Source organism: Camelus bactrianus, chromosome 16 (genome assembly GCF_048773025.1).
Source record: "Camelus bactrianus isolate YW-2024 breed Bactrian camel chromosome 16, ASM4877302v1, whole genome shotgun sequence".
Classification (NCBI taxonomy): domain Eukaryota; kingdom Metazoa; phylum Chordata; class Mammalia; order Artiodactyla; family Camelidae; genus Camelus; species Camelus bactrianus.
The window spans coordinates 50,246,141-50,264,255 of NC_133554.1; the positions used below are offsets into that span (position 1 = coordinate 50,246,141).

Genomic DNA, 18,115 nt, shown 5'->3' on the forward strand with positions numbered 1-18,115 from the left:
TGTATGGCCTTGATAATAAATTTCCCAAATTAAAATTCCTCTATTTCTGCCAGACACTATTTTTAATAGTTCTTGACTCCACTGCCCATGATAGTAGCTTTAATAGTTGCTATAACATACCATATAATTAAATTTTCAGTTACTCTCCTTTTTACAGAAATATGAGTACTACTTTGTCTTTGCAATTCTACATTATTTTTTCAAAGATTGCTGTGAGTCTCTTAATTCAACAAGCATAGCTAGAGACATTTAAAATCAATAAATGCAGTCTTCTACTTAAAATATAAAATAAGAGAATCATTAGGCAATGAAATAAAAACATACTGCTAACTATGGAAAGAGGCAAACTTTTGAACATACCAATGAGCTCTCTCTTTTCATCCTCCATTTCTTAAGAAAATTCTTGCACAAAAGTGCTTGAGTTTGTTGATACACACTTTTCTGTTTCATATGCATTTAGCCTGTTAGTTAAACAAATACAAAGTAAACATGTGGGAGCATAAGCTAGCAATAAGAAAAACCCTGATCATATTTTGAGGAAAGATTGGGAGTTCAAGATTTACAGATACTAACTACTATATACAATAGATAAACAACAAGTTTATACTGTAGAGCACAGGGAACTATATTCAATACCTTGTAGTAACCTCTAATGAAAAAAATATGAAAATAAATATATGTATGTATGTGTATGATGGTAATATGCTGTACACCATAAGCTGACTGTACATGAACATTATAAAATGACTATACTTCAATTTTGAAAAAGAAATACAAAGAGAACTTCAAAAAATGGATTTAAAATATTATTTTACTAATCATGATTGTAAAATTTTACATCAGATATACTCACTGTGAGCTATCTGGGAGATAAGTAATGCTGGGGAAGTAGAGTGAACTATTATCACAGTTTTACAATAAGAGTTTTTCAATGGGAAAGATATAATTACAGAACCTGTAATATATTTCTCATTTTTGACATTTTATAAGAGGAATTCAACTACATAAATAGAGTAATTGAATTATATCTCATATAGTTAATAATAATTTTTGTTCTTTACACTTAAATAGAAATCCCAGAGCAAATCAAATTAACATAAAAATTCTGATCACTTAATTTTATCTAAGTAATTAATTATGTCCATTAGAAGCAATCTCAATGAAGTATTTTCTTTTGGTATGTACCTTCCAGATTGAATTGAACAACTTTTATCAAAAAAGTTAGGACATAGGATAACAATCCAGACTTAAACGACTTGAAACTTGATTCTAATACACAGAAAGAATGAAACAATTTATATGAGTTTTCTGAATTCAGAAGTCCCTGAATAACTGAGGAAACAAACTGCAAATAGAAAGAAAGAAAGAAAGAAAGAAAGAAAGAAAGAAAGAAAGAAAGAAAGAGAAATCACATGGGAAAGTAATTTTGCCCAAATGTTTGCAAATAAACAGACAATTTTTTCCGTTTTTATCATCGCAAAATTAAATTCTTTAAGATTTGAATATCAAAATCTTCAGACAATTCTCCCTCAGCTAGTACAGAAGCAAATTTTACTATTTTCCTATATTTTGTTGTTGTATCTACACAATAAAAATTGGTTGGGAAAAAGCAGAAACATTTTGTCATTAGGTCTTCAATACAAAACACAGAAGTATTTGGAAACATCTGAAAAATAGATAGATCTTAGCAGTGTCCACCCACATATTTGGCATAGCACAACAAAACAGAGCTTTACTTACTGTTAGGAAAATGAGGGGAAAAAAGCACTCTGGAAACACTGTCAAAGCACAGTTCTTTTGTATAAGGCAACAAATTAAAATTTCTTTATTGCCACTTCCTAATTTATTCCTTAAAAGAACGCTTACTCTCAACAGTTCTTACCCAGGCTAGTTTCTGAGAAGGGGTGTAGCCAGACCAAGCTGCACATGATGAACTTGTTTTGTTTTCTGTCTTTTCTTCCCTGAGCCAATTATTCTGCAGGAAAATGACTGGTCCGTGGCTGATTGGGAATAAAACAAACCCTGTGTTTGTTCACTTGGCCTTTCAACTCCAGGGATAAGAGGGGAAATAGTAAACAAGGAAAATGGAACTAGCCCTTCAGACATGATGAGACCAAGATGGGGAAAGGGCAATAAATGAGTAACTAACCAAACAAAGCAGTTAAATTTGCACGAGAAATCTTTAACTATGTATTTTTTTCCACTACTAATGCCTAAACACAACTGCCATTGAGATATCTGAGTAACTTACACACACTCTAGAATGTGCTGGAGCTGAACTTTTTTGGCCTAACAAAAGCTAAGTAATCAATAGTCTGCCTCGGAGAAACACCTAAATTGGACAAGTAAAGAATTATGAAAAAAATTCCTTTCTCCTGCTCCTTGCATTGTGGATGTAGGATTTCATAAGGCATTTGAACAAAATAAAAGTAAGCGAATTATAAGGACTAAAAAAACGTTGAAAAAGATTCAAGTCAATTTTTATATGGGAACACTGGGGAAAAAACTGAAATGTATTCAATTCCCACTGCATCATCTATCTCTGTAAAGAGTTACGAATTTTTCGTGACCTGCCAAAGTAAATCGCTAAACAAGAAACCAAAGTCCATGAATTGGGAAATCTCAAATATTTGACATGGCTCCCAATCCACACATGTTAATAATCATAAAGCTGAGACATGTTCTGAAGAAAAGAGTGTAATTAAAGAGAAAAAACTTTAACACCATGATATTTTGTATATACAGTTCTCTCTTTGGTAATTAGTTCTGTTTTTTAAAACAGTCAACAGTGAAATAGGACGTGTCTTTACATTAAAATTGGAAAAAAAAGAAAAAGTAATAAAGATGTCCTAAGTGTCTCATGGAGCAGGGTGGAAGGTCATAAACATTGTTAAAATTTTGTATTAATGAAAGGTCAATGGTCTAAACAAAAGTTCTAAGTTTCTTTTAAATCACCTGAAATACGATTCAGGTTTTTATTAATTTTATTCTCACAGTTGTTTTAGACCCTGTATACTGTATTTTAGGAATAATTTTCACTCTGCCTTTCCTACAATTGCATTAAGAGTCACAACTACAATATCAATTAGATTAAACATATCTTACTAGTTCTACTTCTTACTGCTATTCCTTGCATCTTCTTTGTGTTCCTCTTCCTTACTTAATTCTGATTTGGTCATTTTTCTTATTTAAACATGAGGAAACATGAGGATTTCCCCACAAATATGACCTAATGTGGTGAGTAAATGGCCAACCTCCAGCTAGAAGCACATCAGAACAGTGGGTAAAATATATCTAACACAGATGTTTAGGGGCAAAACCGAACTTAAAGAGGAAGATGAAAACAATAAAGAATCACACAAATGAACTTAGTTACAAAACAGAAACAGACTCACAGATGTAGAAAACAAACTTATGGTTACTGATAGGAAAAGAGATGGGAAGGGATAAATTGGGAGTTCAAGTTTTGCAAATATTAACTACTGTATATACAATAGGTAAACAACAAGTTTATACTGTACAGTACAGGAAACTATATTCAATACCTTATAGTAATCTATAATGAAAAAATTATGAAAATGAATATATGTATGTATATGTATGACTGAAACATTATGCTGTACACCAGGAAAAAAAAAAGAATCAATAGAAGAAATAAAGAGAAATGAAAGCACATCCCCAGGTGTTAAAAATAAAAATGGAAATTAAAGTCAAAATTGTGAATGCTATGTTAGAAATACAGCAGTTCAAAGAGGTGTTTCAATACCCGTGACCTGGATTTGATCCCTCGCAAGGTATAAAGCCAAACTTCATATCTCTGCATGAATCCAGAAGTGCCACAGTACTATTCAGTGCTGGAAATAGAGACTAGAAAAACTTTACCTACTACCTAAAGGAAAATTAAAAATACATAGTCTTTGCCCAATCTCTGGCTTGAAAAAAAAATTCTCCATAGAAAATGAAAATCCCAACTATACATAGCACAAGGCAGGTACAGAACACAGGAGAGGAATCTGAATCTATTCTCCCCCCACAGCAATGTGTCTAAGAAATGTCATAGCACTTAGCATTATGCACTCTGGAACCAAATTGAGGTTCTAATTCTGGCTCTGCTATAGCTTTGTGACCTTGCATAATCTATTTAACCTCCCCACCCCTCAGTTTTTTAATCAGTAAAAATGGAGATAACAAGTGTGTCTGTGTGTGTGTATGTATGTATTATAGTACACTGTTATACTGTTAATATTACATATATAGTTATTGGGGGTATCAGATTCATTAAAATAAGTAAAGTTTATAGATCAATGCCTGATCCAGAAATTCTACTCCTGGCTATATAACTGAAGAAAATGAAACACGAATTCAAAAAGATACATGCAATCAAATGGTCACAACAGCATGATTTACAATAGATATGGAAGCAACCTAAGTGTCCAACAACAGGTGATTGCATAAAGATGTGGGGTGTGTGTGTGTGTGTGTTTGTGTATAACACACAATGGAATACTACTCAGCCATAAAAAGAATGAAATTTTGCCATTTTCAACAACATGGATTGACCTGGAGGATATTATGCTTAGGGAAATAAGTCAGACAGAGAAAGACAAATATTACATGGTATCACTTACACGTGGAATCTAAAAAACAGAACAAATGAATGAAAAAAACAATGTCTGGAAAATTATAAAAGCTCAAAAAATGTTCCTTGTTGTTGCTAATACCCCTTCTCCTCCTCTTCTTCCTACTATTATTATCCCGGAGCCTCGTGGAGAAGATATAAACAATTCTGTAGCAATATGTCCAGAATTCAGGGTTCAAGGCAACACAGTTTAAAAATAAACATACCTTCTGGAAGCTAAGCTCATAATTAAAAGTCTATCATGAAGGAGAAGTAGTAGACCAAAAAATGAGATTAGCAATCTCAAGAATTGACGATAATAAAAATTATGACAGAAACTGTAAAATATGTAACTAAAATGTTAAAGAATATGTTAGTTAAAATAGATGGTGAAAAGGAAGACTAAAAAGAAAATAACCCAATTGAATTTATAGACATTTAAAGAGATTAATAACAGTTAAGATTAAAAACTTAATGGATAGGTTTTATAGCAGATTAGACACAGCTGAAGAGAAAATCAGTAAACCAGAAACACCTCTGAAGAAATCATACAGAATTTAGTGCAAAGATAGAACATGTTGGAAAAATAATGAAGGGAGATTAAAGACATGAAAGACAGAATAAGGGTGTCCAGCACATGCCTAATAGGTACATTATAATCAGGAAAAGAAAAGAAATAAGTAAGAGGAATATTCAAAATGCAGGAGATTTTTGAAGAATTAAAGACATAACTCCTTGGATTAGAAAAATCAGTATGTCCTGTGCAGAGTTAAAAACAAACTATTTTAGTTCCAACGACTGTTTCACAGTGACCTACCAAGAGATGGGAAAGAAAGAGAGAGAAGAAAGGGAAATATTAAAAAAAAAAAAAAAAACAATAAAATAGAAAAGCTAGATGGTCAATCCAGGATCAACAGGCAAAAGATGTCAGAAAACCATGATATAATACCCTCGAAGAGCTGAGAGAAAATTCTATACCCAGCTAAATGTGCATGAAATAGAGATAACTCCAGAAAGAATTATCTTACACAGCCAGGCCAAAAGAACACTAAAGGATGTACTTCAGTAAAAAAATAAATAAATAAAACAGTAGTTTTAAAAAAGGAAATTGAACTCAGACAGGGCCGAGTGCCAGAAGAGTTTGGCAAATAAGTTGCCAAAACTAAGTATTCATTGACTGTAAATAATTTTGTGGAAGAGGAAGCAGAACTTCCCATCAACCCACACATTTCTTCAGTCTCTGATGATGGAAACTTAAGAGATTTCTATGATTTTATGGAGCTTTAATTGCTAGTTAAAAACACAGATGTGGCATAGGAGTGATAATGGTAGGGTTTTTACATGTGTACTATGCCATTGTTTTCCTCTGTTTCTTGTGGGGGCCCAAAGTTATCTGAATTACTATTCTATGACTCTCCCACTTCACTTAAGCAGCAGCACTTATGAGCCCTTGTGGGGGTGAGCATTTGACAAAGTATGTTCTTAACCAAGGGGGGAGGAGCTGATGACGGGATCAGGCACACAGTGCGGATGCTGGCCTCACAGAGAGGAATGCTATTTATTCACACTAACAAGGAGAAAGCCAGAGTGTATGGGTACAATGAAACCTGGCTGGTTGCTGAGGTGGTGAAAACTTGTGAAGACATTCTCTTTTAAACGCTTCCATTTTTACAGTCAAGTGGAAAGAAAGGTCTTCTGCTGAGAGCGAAAGAAGGGGTAAGAGATGTTAGAGTCTCAGAAGCAATATATAGGACTAAGTCATTTAATTAGTTATCCAATTCAGTGAAAGAGTGAAGAGGGGGATGGAGTGGAGTTGGCAGGCAGAACTATGGTGCCACTTGAAGGCAATGGTCATTCGTTTAAAGTGAGACCAGTGATTTTGTTCATGTGTATCTTTTATCAACATTCATCTCCCTCATACAGGTTTAACCAAGATTGGCATATTGTCAGGCAATTATGATGAAGCTTAAGAGGGTCGAGTACTGATGGTGTATATGCGGAAGTGGCTACTGGCTGAAATAAGCCTCTCCCCTGATGGGCTGAGGACTGCTAAGTGGAGATAGTTGATGCCTCTTCTTTCTGGCCAACTTGATTTCGTCCACCAGATCCTACGTAATGCTTTCAAGTACATGGTAGAGTGTTCTCCCTGTGTTCAGAAAGATGGTGAACTTTGGATGGGTTGGCTATCTGCGATTATATCTAAGTTTTACTGAAGTAAAACAAAGTATGTGGTCATGACTCATTGTCTAAATAAAGAAACTTTCAAGTCAACTGGAACTTAGCAGTTTGGCAGCTTATTAGAGCTAAGCACAAGTTTTCTGGAATTTTAGCTGCAGCAGGAATTTTAGCCATCTATTTCTTCTCCTTTTGCATGTTTTTCTCTTACAGCCTCTGTATTTTGCCCATCTGCTTTACAAAGGACATGTACAGACCTCCATTTGTGGCCAGAGTGACTAGGATCCAATATCAGGATTATACCAGCACTACCCTAGGACAAAATTTCAGCACCAAGAGTCTGTAGATCTCTCTGCAGAGCTACCCCAGCTGCCAGTATGTTGGTATTCACTCACACCTCTGGGACAGAGTTCAAAAGATCCTGTCTGGATTTGGCACCACTCCCACTCCAATCTGTTGTATCCTTAGTTTGGAGTCACATGAGGCAGACGCAGCTGCTACAGGCCCATCCCGTGAGCCTGCCAAGTGGAGACAAAGCTGTCCCCGGAAAAGGGGACATAGTTGTGAGTTCAGCAAGCACTTTCAAAGGCGACTAAGAAATCTAAATACTCTGTTTAAGATCGTCCCTGTTTCTGTAATTAATTGTGTTACTTTCTTTAGAGAACTTTGCTGGTTGGTCTACTAAGGTTCAATTTCTCCTCAACAGACCAGTGATTTTTCCCATGAATGGCCCGTATTACAGAGATCTAGATTGCCCAGCATGATGGTTAGTTGTTGCAGATGCTCTTGACAACTGATCAGGTCAATGTTACTTTTTTTCCCCTTGTACGCAGTGTCCATAATGTACTGTGTGGTTATCACAGTGATGGTGTTAACCAGGCCACAGGGCCTGGTGAGACACTTTTTTCTCTGCTACAGGGATAAACCTGCCAAGCAGATGATGCAGCATAAGCAGACCAGTCTCCCCAGGCCCAGAAGACAAACATAGCCAAGTTCTAACAATCCAGCTACTCATTTCACGTGGCTACTATCAACCTGCTCGCACGTTATCATTTCTGTCTCAGGACTTTCATTACAACTTCAGTTCAGGTTGAAGTTTGCAGTCTGGCTTATACTGAATGCCTTTCAGGCAAGCTCTTCCCTAATGACATTAGGAAAAACAGAATAATCAGATGGATAAGCTGCCTCCAGATCCAACTTCAAGAAGTTGGCCTGAAGACTGAAACACCACTGATAGAAGTTAAGCTCTAATGACCTTTAATTCCAAAGGGCCTGGGTATCCTTCTCCTTATCTTCTTGATCCCTTCCTTCCAGTACTATGTTGGTACTCATCTTATTAAGTCTGCAGTGCTATCCACTAAACACAAAAAAGTAGACATAAACATTTTTTAGTTGCATTATGCACAGATGCTCATAGGGTAGGTGGCTCAATATTTGATCAAATGAAGTAAATTTTAAAATATATCTGCTTCATCAAAATGGTGTATTTTATAAGAAATAAGACAAAAAGAAAAAGCTAAAAAAATACACACACATAAGGAAATTATAGGAACAGTCTCTAAACCTGATGATCAGTTCAAAAGTTCACGACCGCCTTAGGTTGTAACATAATTGGTAAGTGTTCCCGCTCAGATCTCTGATAGCCTCTGTCAGTGTCATAAAAAATTCAGTATCACATGAGCCCTCTTGTTAATCTTCAAAGCTGTGAACACCTTTACATCAGCTTCCACTATAAAATAATGACCTTTGGTATCCTTTATTTCTTTATCAATAAATACATGATAAGAGATTTCTGGCCACAGAACTCATAGACTTTTTTAGTTAATACGGGCTCTTCTGTTTACCAACTACTGCCTTGTTGATTTCTTTAACAGCATCATTAATTTGACAACAGGTTAAGCAAGATTTCATATATGCAGGAATACCGCTGAACTTGTTAGAAGTGACATGTGGCTTTTCTTTAGTACAATATTCCTTTGTTCTTTGGGGAACTTCTTTGTGACACTGCAGATTCCTCAGTTTTACTTCATCTGGGTCAAGTTTCTCTTCCCTTAATGAACGTTTAGGTTACTCTTACTTGAGGCAAAAGGGAGGACTGTTTTCCCTGAGATGTTCCGTATCTTTATAATTGTCTTCCAGAGTCAGTGTTCCTTGAGTAAACTGTTAATTTTTAATACTGAACTTCCAATTCCAATTTATTTAGCAGTTCATTTGCTAAAACAATCTCATTTCCTATTTTATTTCATACAGTCTTCAAGGTAAGTTCTTGGCCACAGTTTCTTACTAACAGACTTTAAAAAAAAAATACTATCAATCTTGTCATTAATATGAGAGCATAATTGTTCCAGATCTAAGGAGTCTGTTCTCTATGCCTCTCATAAAGTCTGGGAGCAAAGGCTAATGCTACTTTAAAAAAAAAAAAAAAACTTTTTCCTTTTCATTTTTCTTTTCTTCCCTTTTTTGGGGGGTTGGTAAGCTAACCCTTCTCTTTGCCTTCCCCTGCCTTTCTCTCTTAAAATGAGTAAACATAAGATTCCTCAAAACAAAGGCCCTTTTCACTTAAATTGTAACCTCATCCTGGGGATGGCTTTAGCTGAGTAACCAAAGTCCTTCCTAAAATTTTTTTTACTCCGTATGACCCTCAAGTTGGCTCTGAGGAAGGAAAAGTATAACACAGTGGTCCTGGGCAGAATGAACATTTAGCTGAACATTTTCTTCCTCATCTTCCCATCTCTTCCACCACTCGCATCTCTTTGGTGATAGAACAGGCTTTCCCCTAGTTTGATCATGCTGTCAGGACTCTCCCCACTGAGGAGGGAGAACAGAATAGGGGTTTTCAAATTCTGCTTCACTTTCCACTGACCACGTTGTTCATGCATCGGCAAGGTGATTATTTGCTGACTCCTGGCATTTTCCTTTAGTTTAGCAAACAATTGTTTGGGGTGCTAACAAAGTTATTTGAGGGTTATAATAAGAGTCTAGGGCCTTTCTGAGTTCCAGTATAGATGTGTATTTCTGCTATCTTTTTTGGTTTGGGGTTTTTTTTTTTCACTTTAGTAGACAGAGTAAGGGTATTATATAAATGGGCACTTGACTCAGCATAATTGCCTGCAGCTTCTAATTCCGTCCTTTCTTGGGAGATCTCTGCTTTAGAGGAGCTGACTTTCATGTGAAGTCAGGGAACTGGTTGCACTGTACAGATGAAACTCCTAGGAGATTCTTGTGTTGAAAGCGTACGCACACACAGAACCTTTGAGCCAGGCTTTCTCGGAATATACTCCAAGTGATTAAACAGAGGATCGCCAAAGATCTGCATGCAACATTCTTAGTTGCACCACTGTTTATAACAGGAAAGTTTAGAAAGAACCTATATATCTTTCAATCAATTTTCAACTAAAAATTTTTGGTACATCCAAACACTGAAATAACACAACAGACATTACAAACAATGACACAAATACATAATCAACTGGGAAGATGTGATGTTCATAGTATGTTGTTAAATAAAACAATTACCTAACAGTAGATATGCTATTATCCTGTGTATATGACAGAAAAATGTATTAGCTAAGCAAAAACATTTTCAAATTTTAGACTGATATACACTATGTGACTTTTTACAGCAGTCTTGTGTAATGTCATAATTATTTTAAATTATATATTTTTAAAAAGTGGATTAACATTGCCATTGTAATTAATCATTTTAAGTGTACAATTCAGTGACATTAATTACATTCCCAGTATTGTGCAACCATTATCACTATCTAGCTCCAAAACTGTTTCATTATCCAAAACAGGAAATCTGTAACTATTAAGCAATAACTGCTCATTCAGCCCTCCACTAGCCCCTTTTGACCTCTAACATTCTTTCCACTTCCATGAACTTGCCTATTCTAGACATTTAATTAAGTGTTCCTATTCCTACAATACTTGTGTCTGGTTTATTTCAAACCAATTTTATGTTATACATATATTTTACAGCAAATTAAAAAAATCGAAAGGAATGAGACAATGAGAATTTCTGGGTAATAAATGCCCATTCATTTTATTTGTAACTATTGGTATTTTAAAAATGTAATCCGGAGCCATCCTGCCAGATGTCCCAGGGCACTCGCTTCTATATTCATCCCATGAGCATTTTGCACTGCTCTGCTTCAAACGCTGCATGTTGCAAACATGTGGAAGTCAGTAACTACCTAAGAGCTCTGCCTCCAGCCAACCCACCAGCTCCTGCTGCCTCTGGCTCTCCTTTCAGGGTGGCTTCTGTGTCAGTGGCTTCTCCTGCCACTTCTGGACAAGCCACAGCTTGCATAGATGCTGTTTGCTTGACCTGCTGTTCCTCCTAGATGTTCCATAGGTCATTGTTAGGCTTTTTTCCTCCCAGCATTATTGAGATGTATTTGACATACAACATTGTATAAGTTTAAGGCATGTGAAGTGTTGATTTGACACATTTCTATATTGCAAAATGATCAGTTAGCTAACACCTCCATCACATCACATAATTACCATTTCTTTTCTGTGCTGAGAACATTCAGAATTTACTCTTAGCAACTTTCAGGTATATAATACGATAATGTTAACAACATTATAATCATTGTGCTGAACATTAGATCCCCAGAACTATTCATCTTATAACTGAAAGCTTATACCCTTGGACCAGTATCTCCCCATTTCTCCCACCACACCCTTTGCCCCTGGAAACCACTGCTCTGTTTCTATGAGTTTGAATTTTTTAGATTCTATATAATAAGTGAGCTCATACAGTTGTCTTTCTCTGACTTACTTTACTTAGTATATCCTTATGTTCCATTTATACTGTAACAAATGGCAGAATTCCCTGCTTTCTTGTGGTTGAATAATATTCGTGTGTGTGCGTGTATGTGCATGCACATGTGCACAACTGTGATCTTTATCCATTCATCTGCCAAAGGACACTTAGAAGTGGTTTCCACACCTTGGCTACTGTGAATAATGCTGCAATGAACATGGGAGGGCAGGTATCTTTCCAATAGCCTGTTTTCAATTCCTTCGGAATACACCCACTGGTGGGGATCGTATGATTGTTCTAACTTTTTGAGGAATCTCCGTACTGTTTCCCTAGTGGCTACACCAGGTTACATTCCCATCAGCAGTGCACAGGTGTTCCCGTTCTCCACGTCCTCACCGCTTGTTATCTGTTGTCTATTTGATGGTACAGGCTAGCTTTGTCAGGTGGGTTTCCTGGACCACATGGATAGTATAAATTCTTGTGGCGCTGTCACATAAGCATAGCTCAGAGTTTTTTTTCCATCTCTTGTCTGGAACAGCTTCTCCAGATGGCGGGCACTGTACATCAAGTCCTCTGTCCCAGCCTGGGTAGTTTTTTTGTAGAAGCTGGCTTTACACCGCAATCATCGTTCTAAGTCTTCACTTCTCATCGACTATAAACCACTTTCAGATCCTCACATGGCCACAAAAATCCCAGTCTCATGTTTGGGGGTTGAGATTCAGGCTCATTATGATGCTGGGCCACAGGTAATACAAGCTGAAGCTTACTGCTCTGATGGTATTAAAGTGGTTTTTGTCATATTTTACCCAGAATTTCAGGTATTTGCCATGGGAGGAGGGTCTGTGTAAAAGGAAATAAACTGTATGTGAGAGTTAAACTCTATATGGGTTTTATTGAATATGATAAGCATGGTTCTTACCAGCTTCATAGCTCCCTCATGGGAAACTGCTCTCCTGAGGGATGAGGCCAGGGCTGTTCTTAATATAAGGCTGACCATAATTTGTATCATGGACCCAAGACCACAGCACATTTAACCCACATGTTGTTGGTTGTAAAAAAAAAGTCTTAGTTCAAATAGAGGCAAAGCAAATCACAAACTTTGGCTCTCTGGAAATTAAACTGGGAAATACAGAGGAAACTAAAAGTACGCACAGAGAGAGGCAATAAGGCCGAAGGGATAATGGAGGCCATTGGGTAAGTTAATGTTGATGTAAACAAAAACTCTGAGCAAGCAGAAGGGGGAGGGTGAGAAAAGACCGACTGAGCACTGGGTGCTGGAGCCACGCACCTGGGGGAAGAAGACAGACTGCACATGGCAACGAGCACAGCGAGGAGCCGGGTCTCTGGCGTGGGCTGAGAACACTCCAGTGACGTTTCACCACCTCTGGCCCACGGACGTTCCTGAGGCGGCCTTGAATCCACAAGGACTTCCAAGCAGGCTCTTTCAATCCTGTTCTTACCCTTGGATGTGCCTTGGATCACAACAAACCCCTCCTCACCTGAGTTAGCATGTGTGAATCTGTTTCTTGCAACCAGAGAAACTCGAGGAACAGAGAAATTACTACCAGGAATTGAGATTTGTGAAATATGAAATCACCAAGGATGTGGAGATTTTGAAATTAGTTAAGACATAACGGCTGAAAGCACTGGAAATGTTCTACCTATTCTAAAACTGTGTTTTCTTGGTAGACATACTATGACTTCTTTGTGGCTATGGGCAAAAGCTGCAAAGAAGCAGTTTTAAGGGTAGAAGGAAAGAAACTGGGCAGAGTTGAATGACTTTAATAGCAATAGGAAGTTTACAATGTTAAAGTCTAGGATGCCCTACTCAAAGCAGCTAGAGAAATCTCCTAGAGGAAGGGGCTTTTATCTGATAGCTGAGTGTCCACTGGCCAATAGCTGCATCAGAAAAAAATCACAGAACCTTGCTGCATATTTTTTGGTCACGGCCAATCTCTGTTTGACAGGAATGAGAACATCTGTAGAAAGTAGAAGGTATTACTTTTTACTGAGCTCTTCTTTTTGACCAATTGTGATAATCCATCACAAATATGAAGCAAACTCTCCCCCTAATATTCTCCCATGCCACCTCTGCCCCCACCTACATCAACTGATTTGTATTAATGTGGAGTTAATTGCAAATGCTAGATGTTTTATTTTCATTTCTGTTCATTGACGTTCTTATATATAACTTTGTCCAGTATTTCAAGGGCTACTAAGGATGTCTTAGTTCTCTGTATCTTCAAGGGCATACTCTATTCATGAGAAAATGTGTAATGTATATGAAACAATATTCAGCTTGAAATATATGTCAAATTTTTATTCGCATTTTAAGCATTCCTACAAGTTAGGAGGACTTGCTTCTTTTACAAATTACCTGTGGAAATAGCTGTTTGTAAGAATCAAGGTAAGAAGCCAAGCTTTACCTTAAATCAGTGCCAAGGCAGAGATAAAGGAACTGACCGCAGAGCAGAGAGTAAGTTCAGCAAATAAGCGAAGTCCGAGTCAGGAATGAGTCTGAGATTAAAAGTTCTCGGGGGAGTTTCAGAAGCTTATGATGGACACTGAATTTTTCTATGGATCAGACAACAAAGTTACCAAAATCTCATACAGCAAACGGCCAATAGTTGATATGTGAGCTACTTACCCTAAGACTGTAACAAAGAAGACTTAAGAGAAGTCCACCGCAGCTTTATTTATAAGAGATATATTTGCATGTAACCAAAATGTCAGATAACAGTAAAAAGTTAAATAAAAACCATGATAGCACATCAAAGGAATGTGATGGAGCCATTACAAAACACAAAAGGTTTATAATGACATGAGAAATGTTCATGCATGTTAAGTGAAAAAATATAAAAAATTCCTATGCTCACTGGGATATTAACTTTGGAAAAGTACTCTTTAAAAGCACATTACATACAGGTAGGCCCAAATATTTACTGTGATGTTTTACTGTGGTGATTACTGTTACCTTCATCCACATAATTTTTATACCCTAAAATGAGCATATGTTTATTTTATAATCAGAATATATAATTATATCTAAATGTTATACCACATAATTTCATCTATCAACTTACTAGATCTTCTGACAGTTCATGTCACATTGTTGGTACTTAGTAAATAATGATTTAAAAATGATTTATGTAAAAATGATTTAAAAAGCTTATATATTTAAAGTTTAGGTTTTAAAAAGCCTACAATGTTTTATTTGTAAAATGTGCTCAGTGGTCAGCCTTATTGATAGCAACAAAATACTAGTCTAACATTCTGTGGTTTCTGAATTAATATTAAGCACAAAATAGGCCTATATTAATGATTCCTATATGTCTGGTTACGTTAATTTTGTCTGCTACCTTTCCTTATCCTTGCCTCTTCCCTCCATTCTAAAATTTTAAAAAACATTTAAAACCTTAAATCATTATTGAATGCTTAAACTACTGAATGTTTTGTTTCATTAACTGCAGTAATATGAAAGATTCTTCCAGAATTATGGAAACTAATAATGTAGTAAGACCTAAAATCTAGTATTAGGAGGTTCAGGGTTTTAAGGCTCTTCCTTCAGGAGGAGTTTCCATCTAACTGTTGTATCAACTTCATCATCAAAATTTCCCAGCTCCTGCTCTTTGGAGAGTTCTAAGAACACCTAAGTAGGAGGAAATAAATAAGGAAATGAAAATGTCAGGGTACTTCTGAAAGATAGATGCACACAGAGCTCACACAAAGGTTACCCAGATGACGCTAACGGGTTTGAAGAAAACTCACCTGTTCCAAGGTAGCCTGAGAGAGACTGTATTCTTCCACGTCAAAGGTCTGTTTCACTGCATTTAAAGGGACTGACTTCAGTGGCTTACAAATTTTTCACCAAAAGTATTTTCAAAATGTGCAACATAAGCAGCAACTTCAAATCCATGAGATACTATACAGGCCAAGTAATTAAATTTTCTTGAAGGATAAATTAAAGAAGAGGGCCAATATGGCTAATCCAAAGATAGCAACGGCTGCACCGAACTACACTCCCTCCTCCCAGTGTAGGAGGGCTCCCTTCTCTCCACACCCTCTCCAGCATTTACTGTTTATGGACTTTTTAATGATGGCCATTCTGACTGGTGTGAGATGATACCTCACTGTAGTTTTTATTTCTATTTCTCTAAAGTTAGCGATATTGAGCATTTTTTCATGTGCCTATTGACCATTTGCATGTCTTCACTGGAGAAATGTTTAAGTCTTCTGTCCATTTTTTTAACATTTTTTATTGATTTATAATCACTTTACAATGTTGTGTCAAATTCCAGTGTTCAGCACAATTTTTCAGTCATTCATGGGCATATACACACTCATTGTCACATTTTTTTCTCTGAGTTATCAAAACATTTTGTGTATATTTCCCTGTGCTATACAGTGTAATCTTGTACCATTTTTTGATTAGGGTTTTTTGTTTGTTATTGAGTTGTATGAGCTGTTTGTTTACTCTGGAAATTAAGCCATTGTCAGTCCCATCATTTGCAAACATTTTCTCCCACTCTGTAGGTTCTGTTTCCTTTGTTTCATAGTTTCCTCTGCTGTGTAAAAGCTTGTAAGTTTAATTAGGTTCCATTTGTTTATTTTTGCTTTTATTTCTATTGCCTTGGTAGAATGCCCTAGGAGAACATTGCTAAGATTCATGTCGGAGGATGTTTCACCTGTGTTTTCTTCTAGGATGTTTGTAGCGTCTTATGTTTAAGTCTTTAAGGCATTTTGAGTTTATTTTTTGTGTATGGTGTGAGGGAGTGCTCTAACTTCAATGGTTTACACGCAGCTGTCCAGCTTTCCTAACTTCACTTGCTGAAGAGGCTATCTTTCCTCCACCATCTTTTCTCCACATAAAATTCTTTATTAAACATATTGGAAAGGATGGTACAACGCCTAGAGGGATTCTGCATTGGGGACCCTGGAGAAAATGGATTTCCTACAGAATCTAATCATTTCAAACAAAATATCATGTTTCCACGGAGGGCACAGAATATTCTGCAACAATGTGCTTTATATGATTCTTACTTTTTTGACATTTGTTTCAGAGCAATTGCCTGAATACATTCTATTTTCTGCAGAATGTGGAAAAAACAAATGTTGGAAAAGTAAAAAAATTGTGATTATTTAAAAAAAAAATAGCAATGCATTAATGTACAAATTACCTGTAAACCTCTTTAAATGGTTCCTTGTGTCCTGTTTCAGTATTTAGCCTTTTGATTCTTCGCATATGCATATTTTGGACTCCAAATCAACTGTGGAGTATTACTTTAGTCTATATTTATGAGTCCATGGCAGAGTATACTCTATGCTGGTTCCTTTTCAACGAATCCCATGTTTCTTACACGTCATAGCCTCATAAATACCCAGTGTGAGCTCTGGTCAGTGTCTCTGGAACTAGTTCAGAAACCCCTCTCCGATCCTGACTTGCCACATTTCATCCCTGTGTATTTTCCAATGTAGCCATGTCACTAGTGTAAACAACCAGATCAGTGGGGTAAGAGAGAGTGCCGGCGCAGTTAGATTCAATCATTGGCTCCATATTCTTGCTCCTCGTGCCTCTGACTTTGATGAATATGGAGATATGAGAAGCTCAACTTGCTGTTGTTTGGGATATCATGCAGAAAGTCATCCTTCAGTAATATGCACTGGAACCAGGACAGAACATTCTGACTTATTTTATTTATTTGGGCTTCCTTGTGAGCAGAGGGAGAATCAGGTGGAGCAAACCCAAGCCTAAGGCCACCGATGCATTCCCTTCACGATTCTTAAGCCTGTTCTAGGAAACTGTCCAAGGTTTGACTAGTTATATAATTTTTCTGCTTGAAGTTATAAAAAATGTACACAATACATAAAGTCTTAAGTGTATCTAAACTTACCTGCCTCTAATTTGGAAAAGGCCTGCGATAAAGGGTGAACATCTTCCATAGGTAATTTATACGCCGTCATGGAGGAATACCTGGGGTGAGTAAAGAGTAAGATTTACTGTGTTTCAATGTTATAATACTGAGAAGGAAGTGATAACTAAAATAATCAAAGAATTTTTCGAAGTTTTCTTAAATAAAAAGGTAGTTTAATTTGATAAAGCATGAATATGAGCCAAATAATTTATCTTTACTCATAAATTTGATAACAACAAAAATCTAGTTGCTCCTAATTTAATGATCAAGATAAATTCTTTTTGATAAATTTAAAGATAAATTCTTAAAAATAGCTCTGATACTATTTCACAATCAGCCTGTGATATCTTTCTTTTATGTTATATTTCTTACTCTTGAAAGCCAATCTTTCAGTGCTCCCTGGAACTGTTTTATCAAATTTTCTTTTCTGCATTTAACTTTCAACTTCTCTTATAAAAATTAAAACCGGTTGAACTGTCTCCTATTTAAAAAAAGTTCTTCCCTGACCTCTAGCCTCCCCTAAATAAGTTCATCCAGGACCTCCACCTGCACAATTCAATAAACATTCTTTAGTCCTTATTTTCTAGACTACTCAAAAGCATTAAATAAAAATGCACACATCCTCCTTAAGACACTCTC

The 18,115-nt window shown here is 36.4% G+C and overlaps 2 protein-coding genes and 1 pseudogene across 5 annotated transcripts in view; all 3 read right to left on the minus strand.

Annotated features, from left to right (window-relative positions):
- Positions 1-2,033, minus strand: part of ABCA6 (ATP binding cassette subfamily A member 6) — a 51,327-nt gene extending 49,294 nt beyond the window's left edge. The window contains exons 1-2 of one of the 3 annotated variants that reach the window (XM_010948625.3): positions 1,883-2,033; positions 361-461 (exon numbers count right to left, since the gene is read on the minus strand). In XM_010948625.3, the coding sequence (XP_010946927.2) occupies positions 361-456 (96 nt within the window). In that variant the 5' untranslated portion in view covers positions 457-461; positions 1,883-2,033. Of the gene's footprint in view, positions 1-360; positions 462-1,740 lie in introns of all 3 variants that reach the window. The other 2 variants (XM_045511931.2, XM_045511930.2) reach the window with 2 other exon arrangements.
- A 6,388-nt stretch (positions 2,034-8,421) lies between these two features.
- On the minus strand, positions 8,422-11,105 carry LOC105063962 (SKA complex subunit 1-like; annotated as a pseudogene).
- Positions 11,106-14,239: 3,134 nt separating this feature from the next.
- The window catches only part of ABCA10 (ATP binding cassette subfamily A member 10), a 65,530-nt gene continuing 61,654 nt past the window's right edge, over positions 14,240-18,115 (minus strand). For both annotated transcript variants that reach the window (XM_010948620.3, XM_045511929.2), the window contains 3 exons: positions 17,456-17,535; positions 15,333-15,388; positions 14,240-15,213 (listed from right to left, as the gene is read on the minus strand). In XM_010948620.3, coding sequence (XP_010946922.2) covers positions 15,115-15,213; positions 15,333-15,388; positions 17,456-17,535 — 235 coding nt within the window. In that variant the 3' untranslated portion in view covers positions 14,240-15,114. The remainder of the gene's footprint in view (positions 15,214-15,332; positions 15,389-17,455; positions 17,536-18,115) is intronic.